This window comes from Gymnodraco acuticeps, unplaced genomic scaffold (genome assembly GCF_902827175.1).
Source record: "Gymnodraco acuticeps unplaced genomic scaffold, fGymAcu1.1, whole genome shotgun sequence".
Taxonomy (NCBI): Eukaryota; Metazoa; Chordata; class Actinopteri; order Perciformes; family Bathydraconidae; genus Gymnodraco; species Gymnodraco acuticeps.
This window is the reverse complement of record NW_022991286.1, coordinates 168,627-193,449: the sequence shown is the minus strand read 5'-3', so window position 1 is coordinate 193,449 and position 24,823 is coordinate 168,627. Positions and strand designations below refer to the sequence as shown.

The 24,823-nt window shown below is 39.6% G+C and overlaps 1 protein-coding gene across 1 annotated transcript in view; it reads left to right on the top strand.

Moving 5' to 3' along the window:
• lrrc75a (leucine rich repeat containing 75A) overlaps positions 1–24,823 on the top strand; it is a 106,914-nt gene that overhangs the window by 10,057 nt on the left and 72,034 nt on the right. The window contains 1 exon segment of the mRNA XM_034239897.1: positions 24,212–24,340. Coding sequence (XP_034095788.1) covers positions 24,212–24,340 — 129 coding nt within the window.

Genomic DNA, 24,823 nt, shown 5'->3' with positions numbered 1-24,823 from the left:
GACTTGACATGAAACCACTGACAACTATGAATATACTGTAGTCAACTTCATTAAAACGTTATTAACGAGCCTAAACTCAGTAATTCACCATTTCTACGCATAACAACACACTTTGTCCGTGTTTGGCTCTCTCGCCGCACAGTGAAGCGTTCCCGCATTGACGTCACTTCCGGCTTCCCCAAAAAACTTCAAAATGAGTCGAAGGAATTTCCCCGCGATGTTCGAAATTATTGATATTTATCGGAACGGTATCGCTTTTTCTTTTTTAAACTGACGGTTCGAGATGACTAGTAGCCCAACAGTTGTTGGGAGGCTGTCACAGGCTCTTTAATGTGTTGCTTAAAATAATACTTATGCATACGATATGACACTGTGAGTGTTGCACATGCCAGATACGGCTCAGCTGACTCAGATAAGGAAATATATGATACATTATGATGTGATATGATGTGATATATGAATGATAATGGGACACATCGACGTCTGCACTCACAGTGCCGCGGACTGTACTTAATGTTACTTTGATCCGGTTACTTATGTTGTGGCAGATATTTAAGTAAGCTTTCTTAACATAATAGTATAATAATAGTATAATAGTTATAATAGTCAGATTGCTCTGAAGATGGGAGGTGATGTTCTATTCATTTTCACGTTCACACAGTCGGTGATTTTGGCCGGCCGTCTTTCCTGCAACGGCAGTCTAAACTGTATTTCCTTTCTCCTGTAATATGACTTGATAGCTTTAAACTCCGCACACTGAGCTCTGATTGGTCAGCAGGCGGTGCTTTCACTGAGTTGATCTCTTAACCTGGAACCTATCCTGTTTCGGAGCACAGACTAGGTCAGGATATATGGGATTAGTTTTGTATCATAAAGATAAAGCAACACGTTCTCAGAATAAAGCAAAACTATGAGTTTAAAAGAAAAAAGTCAAGCAAAAATAAAATAAATTTCAAAAATAAAACTATAAGTTGCAAACAAATCATTTGTGTAATCATGTAAACTATAAGTATTTGTTCTTTGTTTTAACATAGATTTTTGTTTGCAGTTCTTGTTTCTTCTTTCTCAATGATCAGACTTTTGCTCTCGCTGCAGCTCTTCTTGTTTGCGCTCCCTCATTTTTTGTTTGAGATTTTGACACAAACATCCCAGGTGGGCGGGACTTTCAGGGGTGTGTCCCCATTGGCTACTCAGCTTTTCAGTGACAGCCCACTACACCACAGATCATACAGTGCAACTCATGCAGCAAACTCCGGAGTCCACTCGGGCACGTTAGTGTCGGTGTCTCCTGAGGAGTTTTCATGAACATATCGGACTTATCTTATGGATTGCAGTGCATTATACTTGTGATGTGTAGTTTATACTTTATTCCAACTTTAAATATTTGAATACCTGAACACACTGCTGCTGTTAAATAATTTCCCAATTTGGGATTGATAAAGTGTCTGTCTATTTATTTTATAGATTAAAAAAACACATCTATGTATTTTTAAGCTAAAGGTGAAACACAATATAAACTGTATACTATTATTTTTCAAAGACATGTTACATCTCAAAAGCATATATTGCTATGTTTAGGACAAACAATTAAAGACTGCTTTAATTGAACAAATTCTGCAATATAAAAGTGGCACATTTGCTTTATTAAACAGACCAGACCTAGGCTGCATACCAACACAATTAGGAACATGCTCACATCTTACTATGTTGGTCTGAAGAGCTGAAGCATTCATACACAATGGATAAAACCGGTGTTGTTTCATTCTATATCCTGTGAGAAAATTATATACATTTAGCATTACAAATTCGACATACTATTCCTAGCCTGAGGAAGATATGAATAATCAACAGATTTGAATGGAATCTCTAACATTTTCATGTAGAATAAAGACAAAAGAGTGATTATACAAATTACATTTATTGAAATTTGAACCAGAAGATTAGTCTCAAAGAATGTTTTAAATAAAAGGACATAAAACAAAAAGGTGGATAATAATAACATCTATTAAATGTATATGTAAAGACATTTGGTCAAATGAAATGACACTGAGCCAGTGATAACAGTAACGCCAGCGTGGATGAAGCTGGTGCAGTTCTTTCTTCATGCCCCCCCTCCGTGCTGTCCCCTCAGAGGAAGTGAGAAAACGGGATAAGACTCTGGACGCCACGCTGTCTCAATGATCCATACTGTTAATATGAGAGGAAAATAAAGGTTTTAGGAAATGAAAAATATGAAGTTAACAAATAAAACACAGCTCAGGGGCAGTCATGGACGGTAGGTTTTCCTACAAAGTTAACTCAGCCTTCATTGATTTTCATATCAAATTAGCGTGTTAATAAAATAAGCTATCATGGCTTATACTTGCATATCTAAACAGAATCATGAAAGCCTGTTGGTAGAGTCAGGCACACGAGTCTGTTTGAGTGTGTGCGCCGGGCTGCAGTCGAATAGTCCATTTAGCTTAGGAACCTTCCTAACGGAGTGAAATGACCCGGAAGTCCCTCAGTGGCAGCCATGATAAGTGCCGTTCCAATTCTCTAGAATGATAGGAAAGGAGGTTTCAAACTTCCTTTATAACCTCCTTTAGCTTAGGAACCACTGGACCTCCCTAACCGAAAGGAGAGGAGAAAATGCTGCCCCACAATGCATTGCAGCCGCAGCATTTGACGTCACACAACAGTCGGCCGTTCACGGACACAAACGATTATGACGGAGAAATTATATCATGAAAGTTACGGTGCTTATTAAGCATTTTAAAACGTATGTGGTAAGTTGCCAAAGTGCTTTGTTTTGAACGTTCATCAGTATTATAATCAAAAAGAGAAATATGAACGTTAGTTTTTACTGAAATGATCAAATAAAGTCAACATTTCACTGAGCTGTGTGGGGTTTGTTCAACTTTTAAAAGATGTTTGAATGGTGATATACACAGTGATAGGTGTTAAAGACTAATGTTTATAATAAATACATTTGTATTGATTTTAAGATATTTTCATTGTTCATACGTATTGGGATCATTTGTATGAATGTGGACCGGAGGGGTGACGAGCATACATTTCACTTTTTTATTTCAATTCCAACTTTGGTCATGAAGAATATGTTTCTCTGTTGTTCATAAAGCATAAAACAACAGCATCAGAGCACGGTGCAGTCTCTAGATGAGTCCGTCGTTCTTATTAAACATCCATGTTGTAGTCCGCTGTATAGAAAACTGTAGTTTCCATAGTTCCCCCCACAGCAGCAGCAGACGCACACAATGACGTCCGCTGGCGCATCATAAACACGTTGGATAGTGAAAGTGCATTCGGATTCTCTAAAGTACCGCGGTCTCTTCTCCTAAGTCCTTTTGAATTCTCCTATCCACTACCCCTTAACCCCGTGACGTTTCACTCAGAGGTCAAGGAATAGGAGATAGGGTTAGAATTTAGGAGCTGATTTTTGGATTATCGGAACGCAACCCTCGTGTCTGAACGCTCACTCACTGCTAGCTATGTAGCTAACTGTTATAGGCTACTTAGCTTGCATTGTTATGGATCTAAAGGTAGCACAAGCTAACTTTCATAGCACAGCTTTACTTCTCACTTAACACAATAAAGAAACAGACCGTATAGCACAAACTACGGTGGCCCTGAAGTGCAAGACACCACAGCATTTCACAAAACGCCACAGCATTTCACAAAACACAACAGCATTTCACAAAACACTACAGCATTTCACAAAACCCCACAGCATTTCACAAAACACAACAGCATTTCACAAAACACTACAGCATTTCACAAAACACCACAGCATTTCAGAAAACACAACAGCATTTCAGAAAACACCACAGCATTTCACATTGGACGGAAAGGGTATTCCTTAGGGAGAACACTTCTTGTTTGTGATTGGACAGAGCCAGCCATAGAAGCACTGCTGTGATTGGTTGTTTTGCTGCCAGTCAAGAAATGACGCTTCGTCATTGGCCCAACACATCAGCCGTTAGCTGTTAGCACACACTCAGAGCTCACAGCTCCTCATATCTGTTCAGAAACTGGACAAAAGTTCAACATATACAAAACACAGACTGTTTATGTCATGGTAAATACAGTCGCTGCTTTATTTATGTCTGTATGACGTTGTTGTGAGTGTGGACGGAGCAGCTACAGGTTAGTTTAGCCTGATCGATCTGATTCCGATAGGATTTACATGGAGATACGGCCCGCCCCCTCTCCAGCGTCTTGTTTGAATGACAGGAGTAAACACAGAATGAATGCTTTATTAATTCATGGTTTTTAAGGGGCTTATCTCCATGTAAATACTATGGTAGACTACCCAATATTCGCATCGCTCTAATCGCTCGAGTTTCACCGCGGCTGTCAGCTGTTTTGCTCCTGTCATTCAAACAAGAGGCGCTGAGAGGGGGCGGGGCGTATCTCCATGTAAATGCTATGGGAGATACCAACTACAACAAAATGAACATATTTGACCGTGATTTAATTGTAATACACGTTTCAAAGTGATGCCGAAGTAACAACATACTGATACCGGTTAGTAAAAGCCATGAATTAACGCTTTGACAAGTCTGCAGACAAGACGGCAGGTGAAAAGCTTTTAAAATGCGTGTTTTCTGAATGGAATCGGATCCATCAGGCTAAACTAACCTGTAGCTGCTCCGTCCACACTCACAACAACGTCATACAGACATAAATAAAGCAGCGACTGTATTCGCCATGACATAGACAGTCTGTGGTTTGTACATGTTTAACTTTTGTCCAGTTTCTGAACAGATATGAGGAGCTGTGCCTGTGAGCTCTGAGTTTGTGCTAACGGCTAACGGCTGATGTGTTGGGACATATTTCACTGTCGGGTGTCACGAATCACGAAGCGTCATTTCTTGACTGGCAGCAAAAACAACCAATCACAGCAGTGCTTCTCTGGCTGGCTCTGTCCAATCACAAACATCACTAAAGGAATACCCTTTCCGTCCAATGTGAAATGCTGTGGCGTTTTCTGAAATGCTGTGGCGTTTTCTGAAATGCTGTGGCGTTTTGTGAAATGCTGTTCTGTTTTCTGAAATGCTGTGGCGTTTTCTGAAATGCTGTGGCGTTTTGTGAAATGCTGTTGTGTTTTGTGAAATGCTGTTGTGTTTTGTGAAATGCTGTTGTGTTTTCTGAAATGCTGTTGTGTTTTCTGAAATGCTGTAGTGTCTTGCACTTCAGGGCCACCGTAACAAACAACACAAATGATCAATACTTACATATATTTTCACTTGTAGTATTATAATAATTGAAATGCTGGTTCTTCTGGGGGTCTTCTGTCCACGCTCAGCTAGCTACCGCACCGCAGCTGCCTGCACTGTACAATCGCTGGAGGACTGGGCTGTCACTCAAAAACTGAGTAGCCAATGGGGACACACCCCTGAAAGTCCCGCCCACCTGGGAGGTTTGTGTCAGAATCTCAAACAAAAAATGAGGGAGCGCAAAAGAGAAAGCTGCAGCGAGAGCAAAAGTCTGATCATTGAGAAAGAAGAAACAAGAACTGCAAACAGAAACCTATGTTAAAACAAAGAAAAAATACTTATAGTTTACATGATTACACAAATGATTTGTTTGCAACTTATAGTTTTATTTTTGAAATGTATTTTATTTTGCTTGACTCCGTTTTTTTTTCTTTTAAACTCATAGTTTTGCTTTATTCTGAAAAAGTGTTGCTTTATTTTATGATACAAAACTAATCCCATAGAATAAGTCACTATGGAGATCTAGCCCGCTAAAAAGTGAACCAGCTTCGTAGTACCGGAAATCCCAGAAGTTATCTTGCTAAACGAAAATCCTGCTTCGTAGTATACCCCCCTGGTCCGGAGCAGGTTAGGTTGCAGGCTAAAGAGATCAAGTCAGTGAAAGCACCGCCTGCTGACCAATCAGAGCTCAGTGTGCGGAGTTTAAAGCGATCAAGTCATATTACAGGAGAAAGGAAACTGCCGTTGCAGGAAAGACGGGCAGCAGAAATCAGAGCAATCTTCAGAGCAATCTGATTATAACATTAGCGTTAAGAAAGCTTACTTAAAGATCTGCCACAACACAAGTAACCGGATCAAAGTAACATTACGTAGGCTACAGTCCGCACTCCGTGGCACTGTGAGTGCTGACGTCGATGTGTCCCATTATCATTCATATCACATCATAATGTATCATATATTTCTTTATCTGAGTCAGCTTCTTGAGCCGTATCTGGCCGTGCAACACTTACAGTGTCACATACTGTATGCAGAAGTATTATTTTAAGCAACACATTAAGTTGACGAAACACTCGAGTCAAATGTAATTAAAGTCAGATCCACTCGTGTCTTAGTGATATCATAAACCTGTTAATGTACGCATTCAAACACTTTTTCTTTTACCAGCTGTATTCATCTTGCAGGTGCAACTATGTGGTTTTTATCGTGGATAAAGTGTTTAAGTCATGGATGTTTAAAGTTTAACGTCTTCATATGTCTAATATTATAGTTGACTTTTCATTCAGGAAGTATGACGCGCTGCGCTGTCAGTACAACACATCCTCACTCCCAGGTCGGCCTATGTTGACGTTATGTCAAGTCCCCTGTCGGCTTTTTCCAACGCAAGGGGGGGGCCTTAGCGTCCATTTTCAACGCAAGGGGGGGGGCCCTTAGCGTCCATTTTCAGCTTTCCGGGATGTCCATATGATTCTATGGACGCTCATGGAAGCACGGCATTCGTTTGTGTCGGCTGCCCTTAAAGGCAATGTGAGCGTCCATTCTCATTGGATAACGGAGAATTGTACACCCGGAAGTAAGTATTCCCCTTACTGTCGATTGATTTTACAGTGATATATGCACTACTCATCGACTAAAAAACACCAGATTATCCTTGTTAATTACACAACATTGATTGGTTTAAATTGTGTGCAATGCTTTTGTATTTTTCCCCTTCGATTCGGAGAAACAAATATGTTTTCGGAGTAAAGGATGGCAGAAGACACTACACTACCCAGAATCCCCAGCTATCGTTTGGACTACACCATGTGCTCTGTTGGACGTCACGTGATCTTCAAATTTCTCCCTGCAGAAAAAAAAAACATGGCCGAACTTCGTTTTATTCTCGATGGAAAATGCCTATTTTAAAGTTAGTTTGGCCATTAAAATGCGTTTTGATGTCATTTGATGAGAGAAATATGAGTTGTTATTTCAGATTATGTGTGCAGTGGATGTACATGATCTTTAGTTTGCTAGTTATTACGAAGATTACTTCAGGAAATTGCGTCCATAACGTTTTCATTGTTACCAAGGTGGTTGCTAGGGACGCTGCTATCGATATTATTTCTGTTATGTTGTGTAACTGTTTAATGGTGTTATCTTTATTGCTACCCCCTTCCCCGTCAATGTATAGTGTTGGTCCACAGCGCAAACATATTAGTTTAACAAAATCCGCATCTAAAGATAGCCTACGTTATTTCCCCCTGTGCAATTCCAGTCTCACATCTCACAGCACATCGTCATTAACAAATAACGGAAACAGACCGAAAACATTTAAAAAAAATACAATAATACTTTATTCCGAGTGTGCTTGCTTTTCTCTTTGGAAGTCATCACATAACGGCATTGTAATACACGGTTCGGCTGCATTAAATATTACATATCTGCCGTAGTTCTCTATTTATAGAGCCCTGATGAGAAGACTTCTAGACAAACATGAGGAACTGAAAACGTGACGTGGATCATAAATATATCAGCCATTAAACAACATCTTACATTTATTTTCACACAATACGTCTCCTTGCAGTATCAACACTAATTCGGCTGACTTTTATATTTGATCCAATTGGTAGATAAGCTGTATTTACACCAAAAAGGTGCACAGCTGATATAAAGGGACACCTAGTGGTTAAAGCATGTTATTGAATTTCATTATTTTTATTATTAGATATTAATAGGATTCCTATAAAGTATATTAATTACTCGTTATTCTCTACTAATAGTTCATTAAAGACTGTATATAATGACTATTTTGCACATCCCTTTCAAGATTTCAAGATTTTCTAAGGTTTATTGACATATCATATAGGCCTACACAACTATGGTGTAGTTATGCATTGAATGAAAAACTTGGGTCGCAGGTTCCTCAATAGTGCATTACAAGACATCTATCAGTATTTGTGCGTACCTCCAGCAATGTTAACTATGTTGAAGCACTTATTTTAACTGATATTATACATAATGTATTATACTCTTATAAGATGTATGTAGATATTTCATCTCCGACCTTGTCAGGTATTGAACAATCAATAAATAAAGAACACAGAATTGTTGAATATAAAACACAGAATTTGTGTGATTATACTAAATGATTTACAAATAAACACCACTGCATATTTAACTGTTACACATGCTGATGTAACGCAAATGTTCCAACTTGAGATCAATAAAGTATATCTTATCTTAAGCTGATCGATGGCTACTGCCATATTTGCAAAATGTGCCTCTGAACCTTAACAAGTGCATGTTTCAGGCTTATCAATTAATGTAATGTGATGTAATGTTATCAATTAACAACAGGGGTCACAAACATAAGACCAGCTGTTAAATAAAGCTCTTCTGACCTTAGCTGGCATGTGTGTATATATATATTAATGCTGCCCATTATGGGCACAAGCAATTTTCACCCATTTATTAATTATATGTTTTAAATGTGAGTGTTTCCTATCCCCTAAACCTCCAGGGATGTACACAGTTTAATACTGGCAACTTCTTATTATGGGAAATACGAAAACGTCTTTTAAAACTACAACTCCCAGTAGAGACGTGCCATAGATACAGAACATGTTGCGAAACAGAATAGCCAGCATTTGTAGTTCTGGGGACAGGGTGGGAGAGGGGGGACGCGGTGGACCCGTTCAAATCCAGTTTTGGACAGTCTGCCGTGATTCCATCCCATTTCAAGTGCTGTTCGAGGCTCGGCGTAACCCTCGGAGCACACTCTCCAATCACAGAGCTTGAGGACTATCATGGGGTTTGTCAAACAGAGCACATGGTGTAGTCCAAACGATAGCTGGGGATTCTGGGTAGTGTAGTGTCTTCTGCCATCCTTTACTCCGAAAAAACATTTGTTTCTCCGAATCGAAGGGGAAAAATACAAAAGCATTGCACACAATTTAAACCAATCAATGTTGTGTAATTAACAAGGATAATCTGGTGTTTTTTAGTCGATGAGTAGTGCAGATATCACTGTAAAATCAATCGACAGTAAGGGGAATACTTACTTCCGGGTGTACAATTCTCCGTTATCCAATGAGAATGGACGCTCACATTGCCTTTAAGGGCAGCCGACACAAACGAATGCCGTGCTTCCATGAGCGTCCATAGAAGCATATGGACATCCCGGAAAGCTGAAAATGGACGCTAAGGGCCCCCCCCTTGCGTTGAAAATGGACGCTAAGGCCCCCCCCCCCCCTTGCGTTGGAAAAAGCCGACAGGGGACTTGACATAACGTCAACATAGGCCGACCTGGGAGTGAGGATGTGTTGGTCAGTACGCTTGTCCATGTTTGTGATTGGTCGATCGCTCCAAATACCACCCCTTTCATGTTAACACGCACCTAATTAGATAGGGCAAAGCTGGCTTGAGTTAACGAGTTGATAACCAGCGTCGTAGGACCGTTTAGCGAGAGCGCGTTTGTTTTGGATGAGGTAAACCGGGTAACTCAAACATATCCAGGTTATGTTGAACCGGCTTCGTCGTAGCCTACATGCCTCCGGTGCAGTTATGTGAAATCTGTTGACATAATACATTTAATGAAAGTCAACACTTCACTTCAGTGTAACACATTATACAGCTGCTGTAGTGCTTTAGTATCAATAGAAAGGAGGAAGTATAACTGTGTAAACAGCAGGCGTAGTTTATGCAGTGGGTGATGGGTTGAGGTCAGACTCTTGTGACCTCTTTCTTGCTGCTATTTGTGGACCTTGGGATAAGGGAACAAGGAAACACATCAACACACATGATGCAATCCAACTGGCTCAAAGTTAATAAAATGGAGGGACCTTTCTATTTGTGATATTTCAGATTGAAGATGAACACCATTTGTTTTGTTTTTAAGCGAGCAGATACTGGAGGCTGCTGGTTTTCATGTTGGGTGATGAAAACTAAATTGGAAGAACACCAGTGACATAACCATCAATCATCTTCATATAGGCTAGTGTGGGCTATGCTTTGCTAGAACAGTAGGCTACATGATGGACAGATCGCACGATGAATTGAATAAAGACAATTACTGAGAGAGTGGAGAGGGGGGAAACAAACCACCACAAGGATTAAACTGCAACAGACACTGATGAAGAAAATGAGAGGCAGCGGTGGGGAGTGATTACTCAGACATTGGAAGATACTCAGAGAGAGAAAGAGAGGTAATGACACTGAAGGAAAAGAGAGGAGCGAGCTCAGTTGTGAGGAGAGCCACTCTTCCCTGGTTACCAGGTTTCTCCTCCATGTTGCCGGGAAACCATGGCGATGGCCGGAGGGCATGGACTAAATAGACATTGATTAGGCAGGAGCTCTGTTAAGAGCTAATGAGGAGGCCACCTTCATAATCACTGCCATTAACTTCACAGCTAACTGTTATCAACAAGCTTGGAGAGTAACAGATTACATGTAACAGGATACAAAAAAAGGAACAGAAAGTTATCGGTTTAATACTTTTATAACGTGATCCTCAGATAAGGTTTAATTTTTTTTGTACATGCAACTGGTGATTTCTAAAATAACCCTCCCACCCTGCTTTTCTTAACACATCCCTGGCCTTCCCTGGAGCTCATTGCTAAACTAGTAGCAGCAGTGTCTCTAGAAACCAGCACAGGCTCCAAATGATCCTCAGTGGTCCCTGTGCAGGCTCTGGGGTGTTGCAAGTGGTGGATTGTTAACTAGTCTTATGGTATGTGATTTGCCTGATGATGAGGAGGGGCCTTTCTGTTGTGGTCACCATTATTGTTTTAGGCTGAATCTGCAAGCCATGATGATGGGGTCAACAGAATATAAATTGTGCATGAGGTTTGTCTTCGTTACATTATACTACATTACTATTATTATTATGTATTAATATTTTGGGCTACCAGTGCCTTTATTGAAGAGATGGAGAGTTGAAAGGGGAGCCGGAAGATGACATCCCAGGCCGGATTCGAACGTGTGTCCTCCGCACGGGGGCTGAGATTGTTGTTTTTGCGTTCGAATTATATTTGCATTTGGCTGTTTTCAAACTCAACACATCTACACTATTGCATGGATTCATTGTGTCTCCAGAATGTATTTCTCAGTGCTGCAAATGTTCCCTGTTGTGTCACACTGTGTTGATTAAACCAAAGGCGTAGAGGACTGCAACCTTTCACCTTGTAATGTTAGTTGCACATCCTCCTTTTTATTTTAATTTTTTCTTTGGTCTTATCAGAACTTGAAGGGCAATGTCTCTACATGATGCTGTTTGATTGATTTGTTTGTGTGGAGCGAGTGCTCCCTGCAGTCTGTACCATCTGTTCCATCATTCCATCCTCATTCAGTTTTTTCAAGGGTCATTTTTCAAACAGTGACACCCCTGAAGGCTTGTTTGGGAGAAACCAATTCACAACGATATACTATAATGAAAAAAATGAAGCCCCCCCCCCAGTTCAAATCCCTTCTTGCTGTTATCTTAAAAGTCTTTCAGGGCTCCTGAAAACAAGCTAACTGTTGTGTTGGCTAACTCTGAAAATAAATACACTAAATGAAATATACTTTTTTAGTGATATATCTTAAAGAGATTGCAGTTCATGCCTTCCAAAATGCTACTTTATGAATCTCTATGTCTTCACCGTCTCTTTTAATGTTCACTTTTCAATGATGTATTGTAAATGAAACTACTAGATTGTGAAAACAAAGTCCTATGTTGCAAATATAATGGGATCTTTCATATTTTTATTTTGAAGCCCTCCCCATTATTTGAATCAAATTGAGGAAGCCTCGCTGACCTGTCAATTACTTTTGTAGAAAACTATTTCCATCGCATAATTTGTGCTTTCATTAATGACATATTCAGTAAATAATCGTACGAAGCAGTGTGCCCACATGCAAAATGGAGCACAGCCATCATTCATTTTATTAATTCCACCTGAGATTTTCATCCTGTGACATATCAAAATGTCAACATGAGAAGAGTCTTAATCTGCCAATAAAATCTACTACACTAGTGTTGATGCACAGACCTTTGATATGAGAAAATTAATAACCGTAATAATTCTTCAGCTATGATGAAAGAACCTCCTTCATCTCATGATCGTCGGGGCTTTATGGGATGTTTAATAAAAGTCAATTCCAGCTTCATATATTGTATGGATCCTCGTAGCCCGGCTTCCATTTCCTCTTATTAACCCCCCAGCCTGCACTTGAGCCCTGGTGTCTGCCATGTATGTCTCCGTCTTTGTTCACCTTCAGCTGGATGACACCAGCGCTTTGATGCTGACCGCCGCTAATTAATGTGGGTGGTGCTTCTTTTCTTTTTTTATGAAAGAAAAAGCCCACACTGTGTTCCACAAAGCACAATGCGTGTATGTACACACTCAACACAACATCCACTTTGAGTTCAAGGAAATATATCCGTTTTATTTTGTCTATATTTTATGAGGGGATACTTTTAATAATGTATAGCTTTTCTGGAGAGTGAATACTATTTATGTACACCTTAAAAAGAAGATTGTTTGCTATAATTTCAAAGCAGAACTTTAAACCCTACACTCAGTCATTTAAGATAATAGTTTGACATTTTGTGAAAAAGGTTATTGGCTTCAATCTGAGAATGACAGGATAGGGTTGATACCATTCTGCATTATCTCGTTTTTTACCTTTAACTGCTTTTTTCTTTACAATTATTTTGGCACAGTTTTAAAAACAGGTGGTATTTTGTCAAAGACAACAAACACAAGTAGCAGAAAACCTCAAATTGTTTTGTAATATAAATAGTTGATTCAAATCCATACAATGTATTAAAAAATATAAAACCAAATACACATGGTTCGTAAGTTCTGATTCTCTTAAAGCTGTTACACATTGATGTTCTTTCGATATCTCTAATGAAATATTGAGTTTTTTCAGAGATATTTTTAATCAAACACAGCACAAAAGATGAAAACATTTATATCTCTCCATATTATACAATCAGTCGATACATCCATGCATTTCCAAATGTTGCATTATGATTCAGAACCGAATATTCTAAATAGAATAAATTACACGAACGAGCAAAAGCGTTTGTAAAGACAAAGAAGAAAGCATGATGTGCTCTTTCTTCAAGTTATCCACAATTTGAAAATATATACAGGCCTCTCGCTGCTATGTTGGCTTCAATTGCTGTAACAATGTAATCACTTTTAATTGTGTTTACTTTCTGATGGATGAGTAAAAAAAAATCAAGTAATCAGGTTATTCGCCAGGTGGCACGTTTATTGGCAGATTTGTGTGGCTTATTGAATGGCAATGTTTTGAAAAGGCAAACGGGTAGACTGAAATAACATCAATCCCCTAATGCTTTTAATTTCACCATATCAATGCCCATCACCAATTTCTCATGACATGATGTAACTGTATGCCGGACTGACCACCATAATTGGGCTCCTTGTAAAAAAAGAAAATAATGCATAGTAGCCTATTCTTAATTTTTTTCATCTGATTCACAAAAAATCCCAAAAATATCAAATATATATATTTACCTACAGCAAGTGTTTTTCGCCTAAAAAGGGTAGAAGTACACGTTGCTCTCATGTATAGAGCTGTGCAGTAATGACGTAATGTTAGTGGCCGAACAAAAAGCAATGGCATTTGCCAATTGGATCTGGCAAGGTTCCGCATCACCACCGCTAAGCTAAAGGCGGCCTTGTGTCGGCTTGATGACTTTAAATAGTTTATATTCACCTTCAGACCTTATTTTAGGCTTCAATGAAAAATGCTGACTTTGAGACGATGAAAGTGGGAGTTGTAAAATGCTGACTCATTTCCAGGTTTAGGACTCATTCCTGCACCACTCTGTTGGATTTGGAATCATTTTAGAACAAACAATCCTGAAAAACATTTTGCTAACGATGCAGTGCTAACGGTGCAGTGCCAGTCTATGTGCAGTGCTAACGACGCAGTGCTAACGACGCTGTGCTTACGACGCTGTGCTTAACGTACCATGCTAGCAATGCATCAATCTCAATGTAGCCACACCTAAAGCATGCCTTTGCCGAATGCACCCCCTCCCTCTCCGATTTTTGTGATTATCGTCAGCTGTTCTAAATTATGTTTGACCTCAATTTGGAACTGTGTGCGTCTGTGTAACCTGTACACGAGGCATATCAAAATGCATCTGTTGCTGAGCCAATCATAGCTTTCTATGTTGCTATAAATACAAATACCGCATCTGATTCTTATGTGTGTGTGAGTGTCAGCTGGTCAGAGAGCCTGTCATTATTTACCACCCCACCTACGTAAAACAACAGGCGTCATGGAAACCTCAGTGAGTCATACCTTTCTGTAGGAGAGTAATTACCCCTACCCCTCTCTATTCCATTCAATTCGCTTCATTACCATGAATGGGCCACAACCAGTGTTGCCAAAGCAGAAAATCAACATTAATAATCTAATTACATTACATCTAATTGTCTTAAACACATAACTGAGAAATCTATATTTTCCCAAAATATTATACTTTTTGATCACAACCTGTTTCATATTTTGTTAATGTGCGTCGGCTCATTGTTAAAATGCTTCTCTGTTTGGGGTCATCTGAGCTATGACAGAACCAAACACACACACATTTATTTGCAAACACTTAAATAAAATGCATTAGCACACATGGGTGCATTAGCACACATGGGCGCACAGACACACACATTATTCTTTATACACAGTGTATAGCACACAGGATGCACCCATATATCATAATACATAGGTGTCATTAACCCAGCTGATCCTAAACTCAAAAGCTGTTGTCCTCATGATGTTATTGAGACAACAAAATGGGTACAAATCTTAAAGGACGACTGAGATTACAGTTTATCAATGTATTCTAATTTAGCTCTAAGGTCAATTCTGGACATTGGAAACAAACATAGTTGAATTAACCTCATGTATGCCTTCATTGTGGCGTGCAGTCGAAGTGTTGCTCAGCTAAGCCATCTCCATGACAACCGCAAGCATTATCCCTGATTGGCAGCATTCACAAATTATTATAAGATGGTAACACCTTGTGCTTACCTTTCATAAGGAGCAACAAGTGTTTTGTTTTGTTTTAAGGAAGTAGTGTTCTTTAATTTATTATTTTAAAATGGTTAAATGTACAATACTTTTACTGTTAAGGTAACCACACTAAGATTCATGCTAGTGGTAGATGTTAGTAGCTAGTAGTTGATGTTAAGCAGGAATCACTTTTACAATGCTCACTGTCTAAGGTTAGCGTGTTAGCATGCTGACATTTGCTAATGTACATGCACACACTTAACTCAAACTATATATAAAAGGCTTTTCTTAATGTAATTTTCCACCAACAAGAAGCAAATACAGTGGATTTTGTCTATCTGTAAGCAGGATAAAGCAAAAACTTCTATCCTGATTTTCATGAAACTTAAAGGACACCTATCATGCTATATTTGAACAATATATTGTAGGGCCATACCTATATAAAGTATATAAATATAGTTTTTTTTTCAAAATACCAAAAAGATCCTGCATTTTAGCCTTGTCTCATTTCGCTCTATATGCTCTTTCCAGCGCTGTTTTTGCAGGGGGCTGATTCTGTGAGCTGCAGCTGACCACGCCCCCCTGCAGGAGAGGGGAGCGTGCTCTGAGATCAGCTGCTCGGCTGCAGAGGGGAGAAGAGGGGGAGAAAAAGAGATCTCCGTCCTCCGTGTTTTATTCTTAGAGAAGTAAGAAGAGAAGTAATGGGGCAGAAACCCTCCTTTTTACGCAGCGGTCCAGACATAGACATCAAACGGCGACACATATTCAGTTGCCAGTTACTTTTGGCATTAGGGCAGGGATATCTAGATTCTTTCCAAGGTTTGACATAATGAATTGTGCTACTTTTAAAGCAAGCAACGATGTTTTCAAATCTGTAATCAAAAAGCTCCTCAAAAACACTATCGAAGCAGTTCCTGCTGTTGCTACGTTAGTTCAAACAGTAACAACGAACTATTTTTCTTAGCGGATGCATGTCAATTTAAATCAATAAATACAACCATTTTTTAAATCAATAAAATCATTTTCTAAATCCATAAAAACATTTCAATTAATATTGGGAGTCATGTCGTTACTTTGTTGAGAATGTGGCCATGTAATAAGCGGGATAATGTGCACATTGCATAATGTGCCTTCATGCCGATCTAGATCCCTCCGCTTCGCGTCAATCAATCAATCAATCAATCAATCAATCAATCAATGTTTATTTATATAGCCCAATATCACAAATGTTACATTTGTCTCAGTGGTCTTCACAGTGTGTACAGAATATCAGTATGACAATACGACACCCTTTGTCCTTAGACCCTCACATCGTACAAGGAAAAACTTCCGGAGAAAACCCACAGTTTAAAGGGAAACATGGGAGAAACCTCAGGGAGAGCAACAGAGGAGGGATCCCTCTCCCAGGACGGACAGACGTGCAATAGATGCCCATGTGTGTAAATTGAAAAGATAATACATTTGCAACATAGGTAGTCCAAATGTTTGGAAATGCATGTGTGTATAATAGGAAGATGAATCCACGAGGATATCCATCCAGGACCTATGATCCAGGACCACAGCCACGACTCAAGATCCAGGGCTCGCGATCCAGGACACAGGACCGCAGGATCATCCATGTCTCCGGATCCCGGCGTATATAGACACCAAAAAGAAAGACATTTGGGGAAGCGGGGTTAATCGGAACATGAGAGTACACAGGTATAGACAAAGAGAAGGAAGAAGTAAGATGTCCCCCGACAAACTAAGCCTATATCAGCAAATCTAGGGGCTGAATCTAATCAGCCCTAACTATAAGCTTTATCAAAAAGGAAGGTCTTAAGCGCACTCTTAAAAACGGATAGGGTGTCTGCCGCCCGAACACAAACTGGAAGCTGATTCCACAAATGTGGAGTTTGATAAGAAAAGGCTCTGGCTCCCATTGTACTTTTAGAGACTCCAGGGGCCCATTCCAATAGTCCATTTAGCTTAGGAACCTTCCTAACCAAGTGAAATGACCCGGAAGTACGTCACTGGCAGCCATGATAAGTGCCGTTCCAATTCTCCAAATGAAAGGAAAGGAGGTTTCAAACTTCCTTTATAACCTCCTTTAGCTTAGGAACCACTGGACCTCCCTAACGGAAAGGAGAGGAGAAAATGCTGCCCCACAATCCATTGCAGCCGCAGCATTTGCCATCACAACAGTCGGCCGTTCACGGAAACAACCGATTATGACCGAGAAATGATATCATGAAAGTTACGGTGCTTATTAAGCATTTTAAAACGTATGTGGTAAGTTGCCAAAGTGCTTTGTTTTGAACGTTCATCAGTATTATAATCAAAAAGAGAAATATGAACGTTAGTTTTTACTGAAATGATCAAATAAAGTCAACATTTCACTGAGCTGTGTGGGGTTGTTCAACTTTTAAAAGATGTTTGAATGGTGATATACACAGTGATAGATGTTAAGGACTAACGTTTATAATAAATACATTTGTATTTATTTTAAGATCTTTTAATAGTTCATACAATCATACGTATTGGGATCATTTGTATTAATGTGGACCGGAGGGAGAGGGTGACGAGCATAAGTTTCACTTTCCTTTTTTATTTCAATTCCAACTTTGGTCATGAAGAATATGTTTCTCTGTTGTCCACGTTCATAAAGCAAAGCAACAGCATCAGAGCACGGTGCAGAGTCTCTAGATGAGTTTACAGTAGTCCGTCGTTCTTATTATACATTCATGTTGTAGTCCGCTGTATAGAAAACTGTAGTTTCCATAGTTTCCCCACAGCAGCAGACGCACATTCATGACGTCCGCTGCCGCATCATAAACACGTCGGATAGTGAAAGTGCATTCGGATTCTCTAAGCACCGCAGTCTCTTCTCCTAAATCCTTTTGAATTCTCCTATCCACTACCCCTTAACCCCGTGATGTTTCACTCAGAGGTCAAGGAATAGGAGATAGGGTTAGAATTTAGGAGCTAATTTTTGGATTATCCGAACGCAACCCAGGAACAACCAACAACCCTGCATTCTTGGAACGCAATGCCCTAATAGGACAGTAGGGTATAATGAGTTCTTTAAGGTAAGATGGCGCCTGCCCATTAAGGGCTTTGTAGGCGAGAAGAAGAATTTTAAATTCTATCCTGTGTTCTATAGGGAGCCAGTGTAAGGCAGCCAGAACAGGAGTAATGTGGTCCCTTTTCCTAACTCTGGTTAGTACACGAGCTGCAGCATTTTGAATCTGCTGAAGCGACTTGACTGACTTCTTGGTACACCCTGATAATAAGGAGTTACAATAATCCAGCCTTGAAGTAACAAATGCATGGACTAGTTTCTCTGCATCGTTTTGAGGCAAGATATGCCTGATTTTTGCAATGTTACGTAGATGGAAGTAGGCGGTCCTTGAAATTGATTTTATGTGGGCGTTAAAGGATAAATCCTGATCAAATATAACACCAAGATTCCTTACAGTCTCACTGGAGGCCAAATTAATGCCATCCATAGTTAGTATATCTTTAGATAATTTGTTTTGTAGATTCTTCGGGCCAAGTACAATAACTTCAGTTTTGGTCGTGTTTAACATAAAAAAATGTAAGGTCATCCACGTTTTTAAGTCCTTAAGGCAGTCTTGAATTTTATTTAGATGATTAATTTCATCAGGCTTGATTGATAAATATAATTGAGTATCATCCGCATAACAATGAAAGTTTACAGAATGATTCCTTATAATATTGCGTAACGGAAGCATATATAATGTGAACAAAATAGGTCCGAGCACTGAACCCTGTGGCACTCCATGGCTAACTTTGGTTTGCGTGGAAGATTCATCGTTAACACGTACAAACTGAGAGCGTTCAGATAGATAAGACCTAAACCAGCCTAAAGCAGTTCCCTGTATGCCAACTAAGTGCTCTAGTCTTTGCAATAGGATATCATGGTCGATAGCAGAGGTGGGACCAAGTCATTGTTTTGCAAGTCCGAGTCAAGTCTCAAGTTTTTGCGCTCAAGTCCGAGTCAAGTCTCAATTATTTGCGCTCAAGTCCAAGTCGAGTCTCAAGTCAGGTTGGGCAAGTTCAAGTCAAGTCCAAGTCCTAAACTTTGACAAAACGAGTCATAAACAAGTCATTATGTGTTTTTCACCAAATGTAATGACATCGATCAACAGAATAATACTTAATAATCAAACTGCTCTTTATTAGTCACATTAATAATTTAATAATCAATTTTCTCTCTGCTGGTAAAGTAACGTGTTTTTTTCTATTTTAAGAGGGAACAATAAGGTAAGGCTACCGTGACGGTTTGATTCAGAAGGAGTTTAATGTATAAGATCCCTGATGTTGAGGTAACCAGAATGTTTATTTCCACTGTGTACAACATGTTGTAAGGGACCCACAATCTATCTTTATGCAAGGGATAATGTGCAGCCAGGCGGTCTCTATGGGAAAGAGAACACCTGCATCTAGATCCCTCTGCAGGTGGTACTTTAACTATATTTTGATGCTAATCATTTTGTACTTTTACTTGTAACATTTTGAATGCAGGACTTTTTATTGTAACCGAGTATTCCTACACTTTTGTACTTTTGTACTCAAGTACAAGATCTGAACTTCTCCCACCTCAGACAGTAAATCCTGAGTGGTTACCAAAATAAAGGTAACCAAAAAAGGTTATTTTCATTTGATAAATCCTGCACTCAGCTTTGCTTTCTCCAATATCATTGAAAAGCAGCCAGATGCTGCTTCTTTTCGGTTTTTACTAATTTCTTGACTTTTTCCGACGCATTTAAATCTGTCTCCCCGTGGCTCTGTGCAGCTGGCCTGTACCACTACACCTGCTGTGCCCCCCACCCTTCTTTCACATAATGGTATGATCCTAGTGTGTCCTCACATATGATTGGCCGCATGGTGGCCCAGCTAAATAAAGTCCCGCCCCTGCCTGCAAGGATTCTCAGCAAGAGTAGGAGCGGCTGAAGATTCTGCTCTCCCCGACTGGAGTCTGCTCTATCAGCGGCATCTCGCGATCGGCGTGTTGGAGACCTCTGAATTAAATGATCAAGTCAGAAGGCTCAAGTCCAAGTCAAGTCCCGAGTCATTGGTGTTCAAGTCCAAGTCGAGTCGCAAGTGTTTTGTGATTTTGTCAAGTCGAGTCTCAAGTCATCAAATTGGTGACTCGAGTCTGACTCGAGTCCAAGTCATGTGACTCGAGTCCACACCTCTGGTCGATAGTATAAAATGCAGCACTGAGATCGAGCAAAACAAGAATAGAGACAAGTCCCTTGTCTGAGGCTATTAGAATGTCATTTGTGACTTTAACCAGAGCTGTCTCTGTGCTATGATGTGTTCTAAAGCCAGACTGAAAATCTTCAAATAAATCATTGTTTTTTAAGTAATCACGCAGCTGTTTTGAGACTGCTTTCTCAAGAATTTTTGAGAGGAACGGAAGATTAGAAATAGGTCTATAGTTGGCTAAAACCTCTGGATCGAGGTTGTGCTTTTTAAGAAGAGGTTTTATCACTGCTTAAAGACATATTCATAATATTTAATAAAGAAGTGCTAATTAATGGAAAAACTTCCTTCAATAGCTTAGTTGGAATTGGGTCTAACATGCAAGTTGATGGTTTAGAAGAGAGAATCATTGAATTTAATTGTTCAAGGTTAATGGCTGAAAAGCATTCTAGTTTACTGTCTAGTGTAATATTAGAACTTACGTTTCCGGGAGCTGTTGATAACACTATACTGGTCAAAGGCAAGAGGTCATTAATTTTGTTTCTAAGAGTAACAATTTTATCGTTAAAAAAGAACATAAAATCATTACTACTGAGTGCTATGGGAATAGAAGGCTCAATCGAGCTGTGGCTCTCTGTCAGCCTGGCTACAGTGCTGAAAAGAAATCTTGCATTATTCTTATTCTCATCTATTAATGAAGAGTAGTAGGCTGCTCTCGCTTTACGCAGGGCTTTCTTATATTCATTGAGAGTAATATGCCAAATTAAACGAGATTCTTCAAGTTTAGTGGAACGCCATATCCTTTCAAGTTGTCTCGACTTTTGCTTTATTTTGCGGGTTTCGGCATTATGCCATGGAGCTAATCTATGTTGTTTTATTTTCTTCTTTTTCAAAGGAGCAACAGAGTCTAATTTTATTTGCAGCGCATCTGTAGCACTATCAACAACATGATCAATTTGGGGTGGTGTACATTTTGTATAAGTTTCCTCCCTTACATGCAGACATGCTATCGAGTTAAGTATTGGTGGAATCTCTTCCTTAAATTTGGCTATAGCACTAACAGATAGGTTTCTGCTGCAAGAGCTTTTGACTAATGCTTTGTAGTCTCGTAATAGTACTTCAAAAGTTACTAAGAAATGGTCGGATAAAGCAGGATTATGCGGTTAGACTAATAGTTGCTCAATTTCAATACCATAAGTCAGAACAAGGTCGAGAGTGTGATTATAGCAGTGGGTTGGTTTATTTACACTCTGACAGAAACCAACAGAATATAATATAGAGTTAAATGCAACAGTAAGGCTATTTTTATCATCGTCAACATGAATATTAAAGTCACCTACGATAATTACTTTATCTGTTTTAAGAACCAAAGTTGATAAAAACTCAGAGAATTCTGATAAGAATTCTGAATAAGGACCTGGTGCACGGTACACTGTAACAAATAAGATTGGCTGCAAAGTTTTCCAGGTCGGATGCGTAAGACTAAAAACGAGGCTTTCAAAGGAGGTATAATTTAATTTTGGTTTAGTATTGATAAGTAAACTTGAGTCAAAGATTGCTGCAACTCCACCTCCTCGGCCCGTGCCCCGGGCAATATGAGTATTGATATGGCTGGGTGGAGTGGCCTCATTTATGCTGACATATTCTTCATGTCTCAACCAAGTTTCAGTGAGACAGCATATATCAATATTATAATCTGATATTAAATCATTTACCAATATTGCTTTAGATGCTAGAGATCTTATGTTTAAGAGACCACATTTAATATTCCTGTTTTGTTGCACTGTAGTTGTTACATTTACTTTTATTAGGTTATTATGTATCACACCTCTATTAGGTTTTACCTTAAATTGTCCTTGGGCAGACACACATACCGTTAATATTGAGTATTTTATTGGGTTCGGGATTCCTATGGATGACTGCCTAGGAGAGAGCGCAGAGAAGCGTGTAAGACTGCGACTCCGCCTCCTGGTCTCAACTCCAGTTTGTCATGGATTAAGTCCACAAAGCCCTGAAATGTTTGCCGAAATGAGATCTGCACCATCCAAAGTAGGATGAATGCCGTCTCTCTTAATCAGACCAGGTTTTCCCCAGAAGGCTGTCCAATTATTTACGAAGCCCACATTGTTTGCTGGGCACCACCAAGACAACCAGCGCTGAAATGATGACATGCATACATGTCATCATTGATCAGATTGGGGAGGGGACCAGAGAAGATTACGGTGTCCGACATTGTTTTAGCATAACTACACACCGACTCCACATTAAGTATGGTGCATTTTCAGTTTTAATGTAAAGCCCATAGTTTTTGTGTGAAATCATGTATACAAATAGGTTGCCTTGCCTAAATGAGCATTGCCTATACAGTACAGTATACTGTAAGCACTGTATGTACTATTTGGTGCGTCGGGCTCCTGATCAGCCTGTCGGTGTTCTTTTCCCCATAATGCACATTATCCCTTACATATGATTATATAGAGTCATTATTCATTTGTTTTAAAGCAGGAGGCGCAAAAGCTTGCCTCGGGGAGGGAGAAAAAGAGCCACAACGGAGAATAAACAGAAGGGCAACCATGACAACCATGCAAGGGAAGTCTTCTTCGCTGCTTTCGTGGCAGACTACAGCGCCACTTACAGGCCTGGCATATGTACTACAGCGTCTCCAGCGCTTTCGAGCAGCAATGGCCGGCCGTGGCCCAACCTCTCATTCCCCTGATAGGTGGAGAATTGACCAATAGCCGTAGCACCACTTTACTGACGTCAGTAAAGTGTTCAAATCTGGATCAGTCTGTATCAGATCCGTTGCAGCCCCTTTTTTAGAGATTTGGGTATGGAGGAAAATAGAGAGGGTTGTGTTTTCTGACACTTGGTGAGTTCCCTGGAACACCGGGGACACATATTCATGTATAAAAGACGTACAAAAGTGCATTTTGTATGATAGGTCCCCTTTAATGGAAGGGTGTTGGATGGGCCTAGGAAGATCCCATTAAATGTTGAAACAGATCAGAATAAGGGAGACAAATTATACACAAATTATGTTTCAAATTATAGGTCATTGGGGCTGCAATGAATGCTGAATATTTTTGAAAGAAATAGAAAAATGACTATAAACGGGACTGTAAATGTGAATGACATGAAATACGACATATCTTCCGTGTAGTATTTATGTTGTTTCACAATATGATTTAAAGATCATAATTTCACCGAAGTCTGCATTTTTTTTCTCCCAACTAGAGATAATATTGAGTAACCTGAGGACCCTTTGATTACATGACATATTCAATTGATATTTAATATTATGTACATTTAAAAAATAGTGAATTCTATAAATGCATTACGTTTGTATGATGAATTTTGAGCTGATTATTTCTTGATTATTTTCAGTTTTTTACGAGTTTTCTTTTTTATGTAACAACTGAACGTACTTAACAAGTTTATTTTTTAAACATTCAGTGTTCTCTCCTCCCTGATACATGCCCTTTTTTCTTTTAGTGTTTTAATATAGCAGTTTCTGTTGGGACCCCCAGGTTAGGAACCAGTGCTGTTGTGTATGTACTTTCCTACATATGAACTGAATTTTTTTCCTTTCCTTACATTTTCAGTTTTAATGTAAAGCCCATAGTTTTTGTGTGAAATCATGTATACAAATAGGTTGCCTTGCCTAAATGAGCATTGCCTATACAGTACAGTATACTGTAAGCACTGTATGTACAATGGTGTAATATAAAATATGATAGGTTAATTTAATGTATGTGTGTGTTGGTGTCTAGGACCTGGGCATGGAGTCAACCTCTCTGGATGATGTGTTGTACCGCTACGCCAGCTTCAGAAACCTGGTCGACCCCATCACGCATGACCTGATAATCAGCCTGGCACGATACGTGCACTGCCCCAAGACGGTAGGACACACACACACACACACACACACACACACACACACACACACACACACACACACACACACACACACACACACACACACACACACACACACACACACACACACACACCACACACACACGAGAAACACATTAAAAACCTAGTACACACAGTCCGATGTGATTCATTTGGTGGCTGCTATCAGATGATCTCCTGACTCATTTCGTCTGACACTATCGGGTTACGGAAGTGCTCTAAGTGGTTGTGTATCTGTGTGTGTCCTTGAGAGAAGCCCAGCTCCTTGTGTGTGTTCATTCATGTGGTCCAGTGTCATTGAGGCAGAGAAAGGGAATGAAAGTGTGACAGTAGCCATACAGGATGAATAATGCAGGGAGATGGGAGGAGTGATGGAGATAAAGATAGGAATTAAAAGGCCTGCAGTGTAACTGTAGCATGATGCAGTATGCTGATACACTGCTACCCCAATGCTACCTGCATACCAT